The sequence below is a fragment of the Ranitomeya variabilis genome, chromosome 6, assembly GCF_051348905.1.
Source record: "Ranitomeya variabilis isolate aRanVar5 chromosome 6, aRanVar5.hap1, whole genome shotgun sequence".
In the NCBI taxonomy this organism is placed as follows: Eukaryota; Metazoa; Chordata; class Amphibia; order Anura; family Dendrobatidae; genus Ranitomeya; species Ranitomeya variabilis.
Genome location: NC_135237.1, coordinates 132625036 through 132640902, shown reverse-complemented (window position 1 = coordinate 132640902; position 15867 = coordinate 132625036). Strand labels below are relative to the sequence as shown.

Sequence of the window (15867 nt, the reverse complement as noted above, 5' to 3'; positions counted from 1 at the left end):
TGATATGACTCTGGGATTGTCTTTCCTCAGTTTGGCACCCACCTGGGTCGTTAGTCCAGGGGTGTTGCTATATAAACTTCCTGGTTTCTCAGTCCAGTGCCTGGCATCGTTGTAATCAGTTCCTTTCTGTTTGCTCCTGTCTGCTGGTCTTGGATCTTGCAAAATTAAGCTAAGTCCTGCTTCCTTGTTTTTTGGTTATTTGCTTTGCTCTTATTTTTTGTCCAGCTTGTACTAAATGTGATTCCTGATTTTGCTGGAAGCTCTAGGGGGCTGGTGTTCTCCCCCCGGGCCGTTAGACGGTTCGGGGGTTCTTGAATATCCAGCGTGGAAATTTTGATAGGGTTTTTGCTGACCATATAAGTCATCTTACTATATTCTGCTATTAGTCAGTGGGCCTCTCTTTGCTAAATATCTAGTTCATTCTTACGTTTGTCTTTTCTCCTTACCTCACCGTTATTATTTGTTGGGGGCTTGTATCCAACTTTTGGGGTCTTTTCTCTGGAGGCAAGAAAGGTCTATCTTTTCCCTTCTAGGGTTAGTTAGTTCTCCGGCTGGCGCGAGACGTCTAGAACCAACGTAGGCACGTTCCCCGGCTGCTGCTATTTGTGGTGCTAGGATTAGATATATGGTCAGCCCAGTTACCACTGCCCTATGAGCTGGTTTTTTGTGTTTGCAGACTTGGTATGTACTTTTGAGACCCTCTGCCATTGGGGTCATAACAACACGCCCTGCGTCGTTCCGGCAGCCTTCCTTCCTAAGAATCAGCCCTTCCAGGACCTCCGGTGACGTCACGGTCACATGGGCGGCCACGCACCAATCACAAGCCGCGACGTCACCGCGACGTCACCGCGACGTCACCGCGAGGTCCTGGAAGGCTGATTCTAAGGAAGGAAGTTTCCCGGTTAGTACCAGGGCCCGTCAGAGGGTAAGTATGGCGATATTTTTTATTTTAATTCTTTATTTTACACTTAAATCTGAATTCCGATACCAATTCCCGATATCTTAAACATATCGGGAATCGGTATCGGAATTCCGATTCCAGATTCAGAAGATCGCCGACTTCATGGCCGACCCCACACAGGGGTCGGGTCGGGTTTCATGAAACCCGACTTTGCCAAAAGTCGGCGACTTCTGAAAATTGCCGACCCGTTTCGCTCAACCCTAGTGTTGAGCATTCCGATACCGCAAGTATCGGGTATCGGCCGATACTTGCGGGTATCGGAATTCCGATACCGAGATCCGATACTTTTGTGGTATCGGGTATCGGTATCGAAACAACATTAATGTGTAAAATAAAGAATTAAAATAAAAAATATTGCTATACTCACCTCTCCGACGCAGCCTGGACCTCACCGAGGGAACCGGCAGCGTTGTTTGCTTAAAATGCGCGCTTTTACTTCCTTCCGTGACGTCACGGCTTGTGATTGGTCGCGTGCTGCCCATGTGGCCGCGACGCGACCAATCACAGCAAGCCGTGACGTAATTTTCAGGTCCTCAATGCCTAATTCTAGGCATTCATGATTTTAAAATTACGTTCCGGCTTGTGATTGGTCGCGTCGCGGTCACATGGGCGACGCGACCAATCACAAGCCGTGACGTCACGGGAGGCAGGAGACGTGCGCATTTTTTAAATTACGTCACGGCTTGTGATTGGTTGCGTGCCGCCCATGTGACCGCGACGCGACCAATCACAGCAAGCCGTGACGTAATTTCAGGTCCTGATGCCTATTTCTGCATTCAGGACCTGAAATTACGTCACGGCTTGCTGTGATTGGTCGCGTCGCGGTCACATGGGCGGCACGCAACCAATCACAAGCCGTGACGTAATTTAAAAAATGCGCGCGTCTCCTGCCTCCCGTGACGTCACGGCTTGTGATTGGTCGCGTCGCCCATGTGACCGCAACGCGACCAATCACAAGCCGGAACGTAATTTTAAAATCATCAATGCCTAGAATTAGGCATTGAGGACCTGAAAATTACGTCACGGCTTGCTGTGATTGGTCGCGTCGCGGCCACATGGGCGGCACGCGACCAATCACAAGCCGTGACGTCACGGAAGGAAGTAAAAGCGCGTATTTTAAGCAAACAACGCTGCCGGTTCCCTCGGTGAGGTCCAGGCTGCGTCGGAGAGGTGAGTATAGCAATATTTTTTATTTTAATTCTTTATTTTACACATTAATATGGATCCCAGGGCCTGAAGGAGAGTTTCCTCTCCTTCAGACCCTGGGAACCATACAGGATACCGTCCGATACTTGAGTCCCATTGACTTGTATTGGTATCGGGTATCGGTATCGGATTAGATCCGATACTTTGCCGGTATCGGCCGATACTTTCCGATACCGATACTTTCAAGTATCGGACGGTATCGCTCAACACTAGTGACTCCAAGTTGCATAAAAATTTTGAGAAACAATTCAAGGTGTTTTATGTTCTAGTGTAAACACCTTTGTGAAATGGGTCTAATGTCTTGAGGTAGATATATGGTAAGTCTACGCGCCCATGATGAGCTTTTGTTGAGTTTTTAATGTTGCAGAATTTTTGCATCTATTATTTAAATTGGATTACATGCATTTTATTATTGCATTTTTGTGTGCTTTTTTTCTACATGCATGTTTACATTGGTTTTGATGCGGTTTTTCTCTCTTACTTGTGACTAGGATTAAGAGCTTACAAGTTGAAACATGTAGACCCATATCCCTTTATTGTTCCCCCTCTTCTTCCTCCTTTTTCCCTCCTTGTTTTGCTTGTTTTATCATGTTTTGTTCTTACACATTTTAATGGCTATAATTAAAAGTCATGTTTTAATTTTTTGCACATCAAGACGGATGCTGGATTTTTTTGCTTTTCACATTAACGTAGAAGCACTGGATGTTACCTATATACTGTATTTTAGCACATGCAGCTAATCGTCCAATTTTGTTGTGCCATACTCTGTACATTTAGCATGACCATCCCACTGGTGTTTTTAAAATTCATGTAATTTCCAGGTGCTAGTTACTTTAAGTATACCGTATTTATTTTAGGCTTAATATTTGAGCGTGGCAGTGTGCTTTGTTTGATCTTATTCATTCTCACTTAGATAATTTATTTGTCATGTTCCATATTTTTGGAACGTTGTGGAGTATAAAGTAATTTTGCAAAAGATCTACTTTTTGCATTTGAATTTCTCAAGAACTGAATCTCCGTGGGAAAGTGAATTTGTAATTCAGGCACACAATTTACATATATTTTCCTATTTATGTTGATATCCAATTTTATTCTTCAGAGAAATTCTTAAGAATAAAATCTCGTCCTAAAGAGGTAATGTCTTTTACTCCTGGCTACAGTGAACTAACAATAGTGCCACATATAATTATTTGCAAATCTTCTGCTATCCATGACTTCAGTCAATTATCATCTCCAGATGTTCAGAACAAAGATTTTGTATCAGTGAATATTATCTGTAGGTCAGTTATAATGTAATTGTACAGAGAGGGGAAAAGACTTATGTTTTCTTGTCCAGAGTTGCTAAGCAAGGGACCATTTAATTTGGCTTAAGTTTCCTGAACTTACTTTTCTCCAAAGTTTTTATAGTATTGGTAGTAAAGGTATTCTTTTTGGTTTAGAACAGTGCTTCTCAAACTGTGAGAAGAGGTGGTTTTGACAGAAGTTATTATATACCGTATATACTCGAGTATAAGCCGAGATTTTCAGCCCAAATTTTTGGGCTGAAAGTGCCCCCTCGGCTTATACTCGAGTCACGGTCGGCGGGTGAGGGGGAGAGGGCGCTGAGGCATACTTACCTGCTTCCGGGGCTCCTGGCGCTCCCCCTGCCCGTCCCACGGTCTTCGGTGCCGCAGCTCTTCCCCTGTTCAGCGGTCACATGGGACCGCTCATTAGAGAAATGAATAGGCTGCTCCACCTCCCATAGGGGCGGAGCCGCATAATTCATTTCTCTAATCAGCGGTGCCGGTGACCGCTGACAGAGGAAGAGGCTGCGGCACCGAAGACCAGCTGTCCGGGGGAAGGAGCGGGATGCCGGGAGCAGGTAAGTATCGCATATTTACCTTCCCTCGTTCCACACGCCGGGCGCCGCTCTGTCTTCGCATCCTCTTGTTCTGACTGTTCAGGTCAGAGGGTGCGATGACGCATATAGTGTGCGCGCCGCCCTCTGCCTGATCAGTCAGTGCGGAGAGACGCTGGGACGGGACGCTGAGGAGCTGCAAGCAAGAGAGGTGAGTATGTGTTTTGTTTTTTTATTGCAGCAGCAATGGCACAGATTTATGTGGAGTATCTATGGGGCAATGGTGCAGAGCACTATATATAAGGCACAGCTTTATATGGCACATCTCTGGGGCAACGGTGCAGAGCACTATATATAAGGCACAGCTTTATGTGGAGCATCTATGGGGCAACGGTGCAGAGCACTATATATAAGGCACAGCTTTATGTGGAGCATCTATGGGGCAACAGTGCAGAGCACTATATATAAGGCACAGCTTTATGTGGAGCATCTATGGGGCCATAATCAAAGGTCAAAGGTGCAGAGCATTATATATGGCACAGCTATCTATGGGGCCATAATCAAAGGTGCAGAGCATTATATATGGCACAGCTATCTATGGGGCCATAATCAAAGGTGCAGAGCATTGTATATGGCACAGCTATCTATGGGGCCATAATCAAAGGTGCAGAGCATTGTATATGGCACAGCTATCTATGGGGCCATAATCAAAGGTGCAGAGCATTATATATGGCACAGCTATCTATGGGGCCATAATCAAAGGTGCAGAGCATTGTATATGGCACATCTATCTATGGGGCCATAATCAAAGGTGCAGAGCATTGTATATGGCACAGCTATCTATGGGGCCATAATCAAAGGTGCAGAGCATTGTATATGGCACAGCTATCTATGGGGCCATAATCAAAGGTGCAGAGCATTATATATGGCACAGCTATCTATGGGGCCATAATCAAAGGTGCAGAGCATTATATATGGCACAGCTATCTATGGGGCCATAATCAAAGGTGCAGAGCATTGTATATGGCACAGCTTTCTATGGAGCATCTATGGGGCCATAATGAACTGTGTAGAGCATTATATATGGCACAGCTTTATGTGGAGCATCTATGGGGCCATAATGAACGGTGCAGAGCATTATATGTGGCACAGCTTTATGTCGAGCATCTATGGGGCCATAATGAACGGTATGGAGCATCTATTTTTAATTTTGAAATTCACCGGTAGCTGCTGCATTTTCCACCCTAGGCTTATACTCGAGTCAATAAGTTTTCCCAGTTTTTTGTGGCAAAATTAGGGGGGTCGGCTTATACTCGGGTCGGCTTATACTCGAGTATATACGGTATATGATATAAAAAAAAATTTAAATATACAGTGGGAAAAAAAGTAATTAGTCAGCGACCAATTGTGCAAGTTCTCCCACGTAAAAAGATGAGAGAGGCCTGTAATTGACATCATAGGTAGATCACAACTATGAGAGTCAAAATGAGAAAACAAATCCAGAATGTCACCTTGTCTGATTTTGCAAGTTTTTTTTTGCAAAATAAGTATTTGGTCATTAACAAAAGTTCATCTCAATATTTTGTTATATATCCTTTGTTGGTAATGTCAGTAGTCAAACGTTTTCTGTAAGTCTTCACAAGGCTGGCACACACTGTTGGTGGTATGTTGACCCATTTCTCCATGCAGATCTCCTCTAGAGCAGTGATGTTTTGGGCCTGTCACTGGGCAACACAGACTTTCAACTCCCTCCAAAGGTTTTCTATGAGGTTAAGATCTGGAGACTGGTTAGGCTACTCCAGGACCTTCATATGCTTCTTACGAAGCCACTCCTTCATTGCCCTGGCAGTGTGCTTGAGATCATTATCATGCTGAAAGACCCATCCATGTTTCATCTTCAACACCCTTGCTGATGGAAGGAGGTTTGCACTCAAAATCTCACGATACATGGCCCCATTCATTCTTTCATGTACACGGATCAGTTGTCCTGGTCCCTTTGCAGAGAAACAATGCCAAAACATGATGTTACCACCCTCATGCTTCACAGTAGGTATGGTTTTCTTTGGATCAAACTCAGGATTCTGTCTCCTCCAAATACTATGAGTTTTGTTTCTACCAAACAGTTCTACTTATTATTACTTATTATTACTTAAGGGAATTTAACCTGACATCTTGAATTTGTTGCACTATTGCAATAGCCTTGCTCGTTTTGTCATTTTTTAAGTTAGTACGTGTGATTTCAGATAATATTATTTTAATTTGAGGTACAGTGTTCTGTTGGATTGAAGCTATCAGATCATTCACAATTCTCTTTACGTATATTTCTGAAGCTGGAATATTCTCTTTAGGGGTAATGTTCAGTTCAGATTCCTCGCAATTAGCAGGTGTTACTTATTTACTTATTCAGTGAGTTGTTAAAGCAAACCTGTCAGCAGGATTTTGCTAAGTAACCTACAGACACTATCAGGTTGGCACTGTTAAACTGATTAAAATGATAACTGGGGTAAAGAAATCCATTTTGTGGTTCTTGTGTAATCAGTAGTAGAAGTTTTCAGTTACTGATATGCACGTGCTCCAGGGCCGCCTGTAGGCAGAGTCTTATCTTCCTGCTCTAAGCCAGAGAAACCAAGGAAGACCTGCCCATCAGAACGAACAGTTAGCGTATTAATCACAGTTATACATGGTGCTGCTTTTTTATGCAAAACTCCTTTTGATTTAAGTGTGTCAGTTTTCGATGACATCCTCTTAGTTGCTGGATTCTTCTTTGCTTCACCGTTTTTTGAAGGGGCAAATTGCTTCTACATGGAGGAGAAAAACATCTTCTGCTTGTCTGATGTTGTCGTCAGTGGGACAGCGACACTTGTATTCGAGATGCTCACCTGCTTTCCAGTCCATTCCTTCCAAGACTAGATCTTCTTAACTGAGGTTGAGCTATCCTTTTAGGTCTCCTCACTCACAGGGACAGTGGGGATGGACATCGCAGACTCAATTTGTCCTTCTGCACTGTCCATTGCCGGCATCTGTATATTGTGGCGCGGGGTGATACTCTTCGGCGTGGTACTGTCTCTTGCACCCTGGGAGATCCTGGCCTGGCATGTGGACTTATGGTGTGAGGGCTCTCCACCCGTGCATATGTTGAACAGTTCAATTAGGGAGATCACTGTTTAAAAATACTTTTTTTCTGAACAGGAACTTGGGAATATATACCAGAGATAGCAGGTACACAGTCTTATGAATGTTTCCTTTAACACTTGTAGCATTTTTCCTTCCTTCTCTTCTCTATTGTTCTTTATCTTCCCCTTTCCTCTTCACACCTCCTACTGGTCCTCTGTTTCAACTGTTTCTCACTACTTTACCACAATCCAGCTTTAATATTACAGTCCTGCTTAACAAGAGTCATTTACTTGCCCCACACCTTCTTTCCTTTAAGAGTGCCAATATGGCCGGTGCGACTGACCCTGTGGAACTGCCGCCCAGGACACTTTACTGATCTTATGTATTCAGATCCATTACCTTCAAGAGTCATAAACTCTGGGCCTTGTGACTTTGGACCCATCTGCAGTAGATCACTCTGTCTCTTAGCCACTTCTGCTTTGGATTTCACTAGCTCTCTCCTCTCACTTTAAGGACAACCCAAAATGTGGCACTGCTCACAATGGATCTTACGTCCTTTCTCTGTGCACTCTGGGCTCTTTCTGACCCTCCAATAGGAAATTGTTACTTTCCTTTCAACGTATCCCCTCCCACTCTGGGTTAGCCCCAAACATTAACTCTAACTGCCCTGGTAATGCCAATTCTGGTGTTTAACCACAGCTCTTTCCAATTGACCTTGTGCAGTTTCAATTGAGGTATTTGTTTTTGGGATTAGTAATGGAGAAGTGTCAGACACCCCCATTACTAACCCAGTAGTAAAAATAAACAAACACAAGCAAAACAAATTTTTATGTGAATAAAGACTCCCCACACTAGCACTCATTCAACCATTTATTAACAAAATTATCCCACTAAGTAATTCACGGTCGTCTTCTTGGTCTCCAGTGCCTATGAATAGCAGTAAAGTTACTGCTATGCACAGGCGCTGACTGATAAATACTCTCATCAGTGCTATCAGCGAGAGCAGGAGATGCTGATGACAGTAGTAATAATTAGCCGGCGCCTGACCGGCGGTAACCTTGTCACCGCCGGTCACAGCTGCTGGTTTACATGCTGTCCTCTGTGTGACAGTGTGGGAATCCACAGTGGTCCACAATGCTTAGTGACTGTTACAGGCAGTGACTTCTGTAAGGGTTCGAGATCAAATTCAAGTATCGTTCTGGTAAAGTTCGGTCAAACCCAACAGACCAGAACATCGATTGGTTTTTCCATCCTTAGTCCTAAAGCTTTCCAATAGTTGTTGGTATTGAAGGAAGACCACTCACAAGTCATTTTTATCACTTATTAGACCAAACACTAAAGAGCACAATAATATTCCAATTTTTTTGTACTCGGAGACACGCCTGTAATAGAAATTACCATCAAGGAAAACAAACAGGTGCCTAACGTCTCATAAAATATTACCTTTTTTAATCTATATATAAAAACAAGTGTATGTCTGCATGTGTGTGTGTGTATATCGATGATGATGTCATAATGGTGGCAATGATATCATAAAGGTTGCCATGGCACAGATGATGTCATAATGGTTGCCATGGCGGCAATTATGTCATAGTAGATTGCAATGGTGACAGTGATGTCATAATGGTCGCCATGGTGACGATGATGTCATAATAGGTTGTAATGGTGACGGCTATGTCATAATGGTTGCCATGGTGACAATGATGTCATAATAAGTTGCCATGGCGATGATGATGTCAGAATGATTGTCATGGCAAAGGTGATGTAATAATGGGTATATGGGCATGGAACTATGGGATGGAGGATGTGTGATGGGTATATGAGCATGGGACAATGGGATGGAGGTTATGTATGATGGGTATATGGGTACGGGACTATGGGATGGAGGATGTGTATGATGGGTATATGGGCACGGGACTATGGGATGGAGGATGTGTATGATGGGTATATGGGCATGGGACTATGGGATGGAGGATGTGTATGATAGGTATATGGGCACAGGACTATGGGATGGAGGTTATGTATGATGGGTATATGGGCACGGGACTGTGGGGTGGAGGATAATCATTACAATTTGCTATAACTAACCATAGTTAGTTACTATGCCCTGGCAAGGCCGGGCTCTTCAGCTGGTTTAATAAAATAAATAGCATAAATACAATAACTCAGCAATCCTAAGGAGGACAACATGACATGCTTTACTCTTACTGTTTATTGCTACCTATGTTGTAGATGTTTTGTTACTTGCAAGCTCTAGGCTTAAACTGACCCATACTCTTCAATCTAAATCTGTTTGACCATAGTGCCAGAGAAAAAAAAGGTGAAAACAAGTACTTACACTGCCAAGAGCTAGTGTGGCATATGGTCCTGTATGCCCCATAGGGGTTTCTCCTTGTGGGGGCAAATCAGATCTCATACTTTGCACTGGTGAGGGGCAATACTCCAAAACACTGTGCCTGCAAATTGGGATTCTGGTTTGGCTTTTATCCCAAGTCACATGACAAGGTTCGCTAAATGGTGGATATTGACGTTTAGGATTGCTACTTCCAATAGGTGGCACTAGAGTTCTAGTCCTCTTCCTCACTGAAGAGACAACTATATATAGCTGAGATTGTACAGCCAGTGTCTGATAAAAACAGCCAATGGATTAAGCAGCAAATATCAGGTGTCTGGTTCATATACAATCACCACTCCAGTGGTTTTTTTTTTTATCTTAGCGCTGTATTGGTATCACTCATGTAAGACCTCTACCCCTAGTTATATACTTACCAGCCGCTGTCTTTTCTGTTCTTAGCATCACCCCTTCAGCCATCTGTAGTTTGTGACTTGGCGCATCACTCCAGTTTTTGCTGGGCAAGCCAGGGTTCACTTCTTGATGTAAGTCTAAGAGAGCCAGAATGAGCCTGGAACGATGCTCTCATAGACTTACATTGAGCGCTTGTGGCAGTTACCTCGGACTTCCGGGCAGTCAAAAGTTGCAGTCATAAGATGGAGGATCGGAACTATAGCAGTGCTGGGATTACATAAAGTCAGCGGCTAGTAGGTATAAGACTAGGGACATGGAATTCACATTATGCTGGAGTGGTGCTTTAAGAATATTTTATAACGTTACATAGCTGCAGCACTGCATTATGGGTGCAGTTTTGCATTTAAAACAAATATGAAAAAGTCATCAACTCACCTCAAAAGCCTTCTTTACATTGGGGACATCATTGAAGGCAATAACCGCTGGTACAATATTGTGTGCACTTAGTTCCAATACCGCTGTACTAATTGAAGTAGCATCTTGTGATCGTCCATTGGCAAAAAAAACTGCAACTTTCCGCATGAGAACTCCATGTCGGATGCGCTTGAAGATATTCCTGGCCACAAATCTCATTGCTTCTCCAATGTTCCTTTCAGTAGTTGTCCTTTCAGGTGAAAGGGCACGGATTGCTTCCAGGAGCAAGCTTTTTTTCTTGTACTCAGAGAAACGAATAAGTTGTTTAATATGATTGGTGTATGAGACTACGGCAACACGTGCCCCTTTGGGGCAATTACTTTCACTAATTTCCATTTTCTCAACAAGGGAGATGATGATGTCCTTCATTCTCTGAAAGACTGCTGCTGGAACATCTTGAGATGTATCAAGAGCAAACACTATTTCACTTGGATAGACTGGACATGTAGAAGGACCTTAAATAAAATGAATGTGAAAATGTTTTACCTCTTTTATATGGATTTTGAAAGTAAATTTTATTTAAATTTCTATCATTTTACCTGAGTAGCAAGCTGTAAGAGAGAAAAAAGAAAATCTTAAGTAGTCGTTTCATTGTTAGAGTTATGCAAGCATAAGGATTCTCAATTAACTTACGGCAATTTTCTCTGGTAAAATTTACAAGCTCACAAGTCTGAAAAAAAATGTACAACTGGTAAGCCAATATTATTCATTATGTGCAGTGCAGCTTTCTATTATGTCATTTTCTCTCTAGCAAGCAAACAGAAAGTATCTTATATCAGTCAGTAACAATAATACGAATAGCACCCATGTGGAGAATGAACTCTCCTAAGGGTACCGTCACACAGTGCCATTTTCATAGCTATGACGGCACGATTTGTGACGTTGCAGCGTCGTATGATTATCGCTCCAGCGTCGTAGACTGCGGTCACACGTTGCAATACACGGCGCTGGAGCGATAATTTCATGACGTATTTGCGATGTAGAAGCCGTTGGTTACTGTGCGCACATCGTATACAACCTGTGTCACACGATGCAATCATGCCGCCACAGCGGGACACTAGACGACGAAAGAAAGTTTCAAACGATCTGCTACGACGTACGATTCTCAGCGGGGTTCCGGATCGCAGTAGCGTGTCAGACACTACGATATCGTAACGATATCGCTAGAAAGAACGTCACGAATCGTGCCGTCGTAGCGATGAAAATGGCACTGTGTGACGGTACCCTAATTCTCCCGGTGAAGTGGCCATTGGTGAGCGCATTCAAGTGGAGTATGAATGAAGATGTACTGGACTGGTTTTGTAACTCCCATAAAAGTACGGTAAATATAGAGAACCACTCATGTGCTGCAATCTCTACATTCATTTTTTAAGAGGATGCACTGGTCAAGGGCTGCCACACCCATCGGGTATGGGATTCCCCCTTCTCCATATACTTTAGATGCTGGGCCCAAAGTTTAAACCTGCATGTTACAACATTTTAACATATAATCTGTATATAAAATCAATGTTCAATGTGCAAATAACACAATGTTTTTTTAAAGATAACTCCTAAACCAGTTGAATGTTAAGCCTTGTTTCTGACCAGGCACATTTCAGGTTTATTTGTACATGCGGTTTAAATCATTGCAAAATTTGTTCTCAGTCAGATATTCAAGTAATTTTTGTGTCTTTTTTTGCGATACATGGGCTTTATTTCTATATCACTGTCATATCCTCAAAATTTATTTTGCTGATATCAGGCAATATTAGTTTGAATATAAAGGGAACCAAGTGTCTGATTTTCCCATTTTTCATTAAATCAAAGGACCACCTTAGTGACCGGGTGCACACGATCCGGAAGTAGCAGTGCTTTGGATGCAGCACATGTTCACTGCGTCCAAAGCGCTGCCATCTATTGAATGCAGGTGAATTTGCATGTGTTCCCTGAACCGTGCGGATTCACTGCGTTCAATACATTCGATGGGTGAAATTTGTTTTGAAGAGACTAGCATCTCCGAAAGAGAAATTGGCATGCTGATGTCTGGAAAGACGTGCCACATGTCCGTCTTCACAGGTGATCCACGGGTGTAGGTGGACACATAGTAGACAAGTGATTTCTAGAAATCCCATCCACTATGCTGTCACAGCTGGCTGCTGCGGGTTTGATGCCTCATAAGTACACAGCGTCAAACCCGCAGCAATTACTGATCATGTGCACATACCCTTAAAGCAAACCTGTCACCAGGTTTGACCACCATGAGATAAGAACACCACCTTTCAGGTATGATATACAGCATTCTATAATGTTGTAAATAAACCCCTAATCTGACCTGCAAGACAAGAAAAAGACCTTTAATTATACTCACCTGGGGGAGGTTGGGTCCGAGGTGTGTCGCTGGTCTTGGTCTGGCGACTCCCTTCTTCTTGAAATGCTGTCCTCCTTATTGCTTCATGTATATGACGCGTCCCTACATCATCCACACAGTCTCCCAAGCATTGCACTTCTGCACAGACATACTTCTCTGCCCTGACTACGGCAGAGTAAAATATTACAGTGTGCAGGTACCAGAAAAGGTGAAAGAGTCCCGATGCATGAGTACTGCAGTACTTTACTCTGCACTGATCAGGGCAAAGAAGTATGCCTGTGCAGGAGTGCGATCCCAGATAGACTGTGGATGACAAGAAGCAAGAAGCAGGATGGCATCACAAGAAGAAGGGAGGCACTGGACCAAGACCAGTGACACACCTCAGACCGGACCGCACTGCAGGAGAGTATAACAAAAGGTCTTTTTTTTGTCTTGCAGGTCAGCTTGGGGACTGATATGCAGCATTATAGAATGCTGTATATCAGGCTTGAAAGGTGGTGGCAGTGTCTCATATCGGTCAAACTTAGTGACAGGTTCCCTTTAAATCTTCGTATTTTCCTTGTACTTCCCTTGTAACTGGGTCTGGCATGTTAGCCCCAGTTACATAGGAAATGCAGCTTCTTGGTTGCATAAGACAACTGTCGGGAACTCCTTTCACACAGCAGATCCTGCTCCCTCCCTATACACGACAACCGTATGATCGCTGTGTATGGAGGAAGAGCCATCCTGTTATTGTGTACACAGCGCTTCTTTAGCACAGTAGATATGAAGATCACTGCACACGTACAAGTTGAAGGTATGCTTAGTGTGGAAATTTTATTTATAGTGGTTATTTTATCAGAAAAAGCGACTGGTAAGCGTTGACGTTTCGGCTAGTATATAGCCTTGGTCACAACGTCGCTGAAAAAAATACAAATATTTACAATTAGCTATATACAACGATTGGTGTATATACATATAACAAGAAATGTACACTTTTATACAATATATACAAATGTGGTACTCATGTGCAGAGAAATGTCTCTGCGTGACCCTGTGGAGAGACGTCATAGGGTAACATACGTCGATCAGGAAAACAATAAGACATATGTGTGACGAGAGATAAGTCCAAGGAAATGCATATAGTGATGTCTGTGCTAAAACGTATGAATAAAGCAACAAGGTGGCCTACCTACAATATGGAGAGTCTATCTTGATTTTGGGATGGTAGTGTTGAATACGAAAATGTAATCCCCTGTCAGAAGAAAATATACAGAAAGGGGCATATATATGCGGATCTCCCAAAAGAGCAAGGGAAAGGGGTTCACCATGGTGCATGATACAATGTAGAGGGGTAATTGAGACCTACCCTGACAATTCGGTTGATTGTCATATGTCATGGGATATTCTTTGCCAGTGATTGGTAGATCTGTGACAGGGGCCTGTAAAAAGGTATCTTGGTAAGATTATAATGAGACAATAGGCCATACAGTATGTCCCATGGTGTACGGTGGGAGCCTACCCTGGTGGTATATGTGGAGACTTGTATGTCCAACGATATGGCGTCTAAACCTCAGTGGGCGTAGTACTACAAGGCCCAGCGTTTGTCCGGCAGTCACTGAGAGGATAGGTAATGTTATGATCATGACCGTTAAGACATAATAATCTGTAAGCACTGTGGGTATACTTAGCTTTGTGCTTGTGACCTACATCCATAGGTGGCGCAGCGGTGTAAAGCTGACACTCCTGTGTCTAAGCTGGGACTGGCGCTGGGTGACTGTGCGCGCTCTCCTAAACATACAGCGCTGCGGGGTCATGTGACCGGAAATGATGGAGACGCCGGCGCTTGCGCTGTTAAGGCTGCAGGCCGGCACGGTTTATGTGTTGTCATGGGGATCGAGTGGGGGAACCGGCGCCTGCGCGGTTGTGTTCTGCTGCGGACTGAGTTAAAGGAAAAAAGGGGGGGGCGGAGGGAGGCGGAAACAGAGGTAGAAAATGATGGCAATAACATGGACCCATAGTAGTTGTGTATAAGGTGAATACATCCATGTATATTAAGTAGATACTAGTCATGTAGATTGCAGGATGAGCTTAAGAGTATACATTTGCATATAACAATATTGTATCGGTATACCAGAATAATTCGCAAACACATACGTTGAAATCATATACTTTGCTGATAATACTAGCAACTAAGTAGGAGTCCAAACCATAGGGGAAACAGGGGAAAAAAAAGGGGGGGGGGGGGAAAAGGGGGATTAAGAGAGAAGAAGAAAATGGAAACTTAGATAGACTCTATATAATGGTAGGGGGTCTTACCAACTCCACCGGGGGGAATTGCCGAGTGGATGAGTGCGATTATTCAGTGGGTCTAAGGAAAGAAATGCATTATGTTAGCCAATCTATTTCTCGATTGAGGCCTCTTGGGCTGAGTGTGTCCAACGTGTAGATCCAGTAGGTCTCACGCTGTTTAAGTAGTTGGGTGTGATTCCCACCCCGTCTTGGTCTGGGAACTTTTTCAAGAACCTGGAACCGTAATTGGGATATATTATGCCTGGCTTCCTGGAAGTGTGCAGGTAGAGGTAGCCAGGTCTTGCCACATCTGATGGTAGATTTGTGGCTTGAGATGCGATCTCTAATGGCCTGGATGGTTTCGCCTACATACAGTAAGCCGCACGGACACTTGATGATATACACTACATAGTTGGATTCGCAGGTATGATAGTCCCTGATCGGGTAGGTTTTTCCTGTGCGTGGATGAATTACCTCACTACCTTTTATGATATTAGAGCAGCACATACAACTTAAGCATGGAAATGTGCCCCTTCTTTTTTGTCCACTCAGTGTGCGAGTTAGTGTTGGTTTACGTGATCCAATGTCGGCCCTAACCAAATTGTCCCTAATGTTCGGTGGTCTACGTAGGCACATTAGGGGAGGATTTCTAAAAATCTCTACTTTGGGATAAGCTTTGGTAAGCAAGGGCCATTGTTTATGGATCAAGTTGTGAATTCTTTGCATGGAGGGGTGATGGCCGTGGACAAAAGGTAATCTCGATGGTTTTTGAAGTGGAATAACTGCAGAATCAATGTCTGACAGTATTTTGGTCATTTCCGTGTTCAGAAGTGTACATGGATATTGTCTCTCTTCGAATTTTTTGGACATTTCACTCAGTCTGGTTTGTCTGACAGTGGGGCTGGATACGA

The 15867-nt window shown here is 43.5% G+C and overlaps 1 protein-coding gene and 1 long non-coding RNA gene across 2 annotated transcripts in view; both read right to left on the bottom strand.

The window, feature by feature from the left end:
- LOC143783231 (collagen alpha-4(VI) chain-like) overlaps nucleotides 1-15867 on the bottom strand; it is a 307945-nt gene that overhangs the window by 95957 nt on the left and 196121 nt on the right. The window contains exons 34-36 of the mRNA XM_077271649.1: nucleotides 10972-11008; nucleotides 10878-10889; nucleotides 10300-10793 (exon numbers count right to left, since the gene is read on the bottom strand). Of these exons, the coding sequence (XP_077127764.1) occupies nucleotides 10300-10793; nucleotides 10878-10889; nucleotides 10972-11008 (543 nt within the window). The remainder of the gene's footprint in view (nucleotides 1-10299; nucleotides 10794-10877; nucleotides 10890-10971; nucleotides 11009-15867) is intronic.
- Nucleotides 13499-14572, bottom strand: LOC143781997 (uncharacterized). The gene is made up of 5 exons (XR_013216859.1): nucleotides 14375-14572; nucleotides 14187-14282; nucleotides 14034-14106; nucleotides 13857-13919; nucleotides 13499-13585 (listed from the first exon to the last, which is right to left on the bottom strand). It is a non-coding gene; the product is annotated as an uncharacterized LOC143781997 (long non-coding RNA).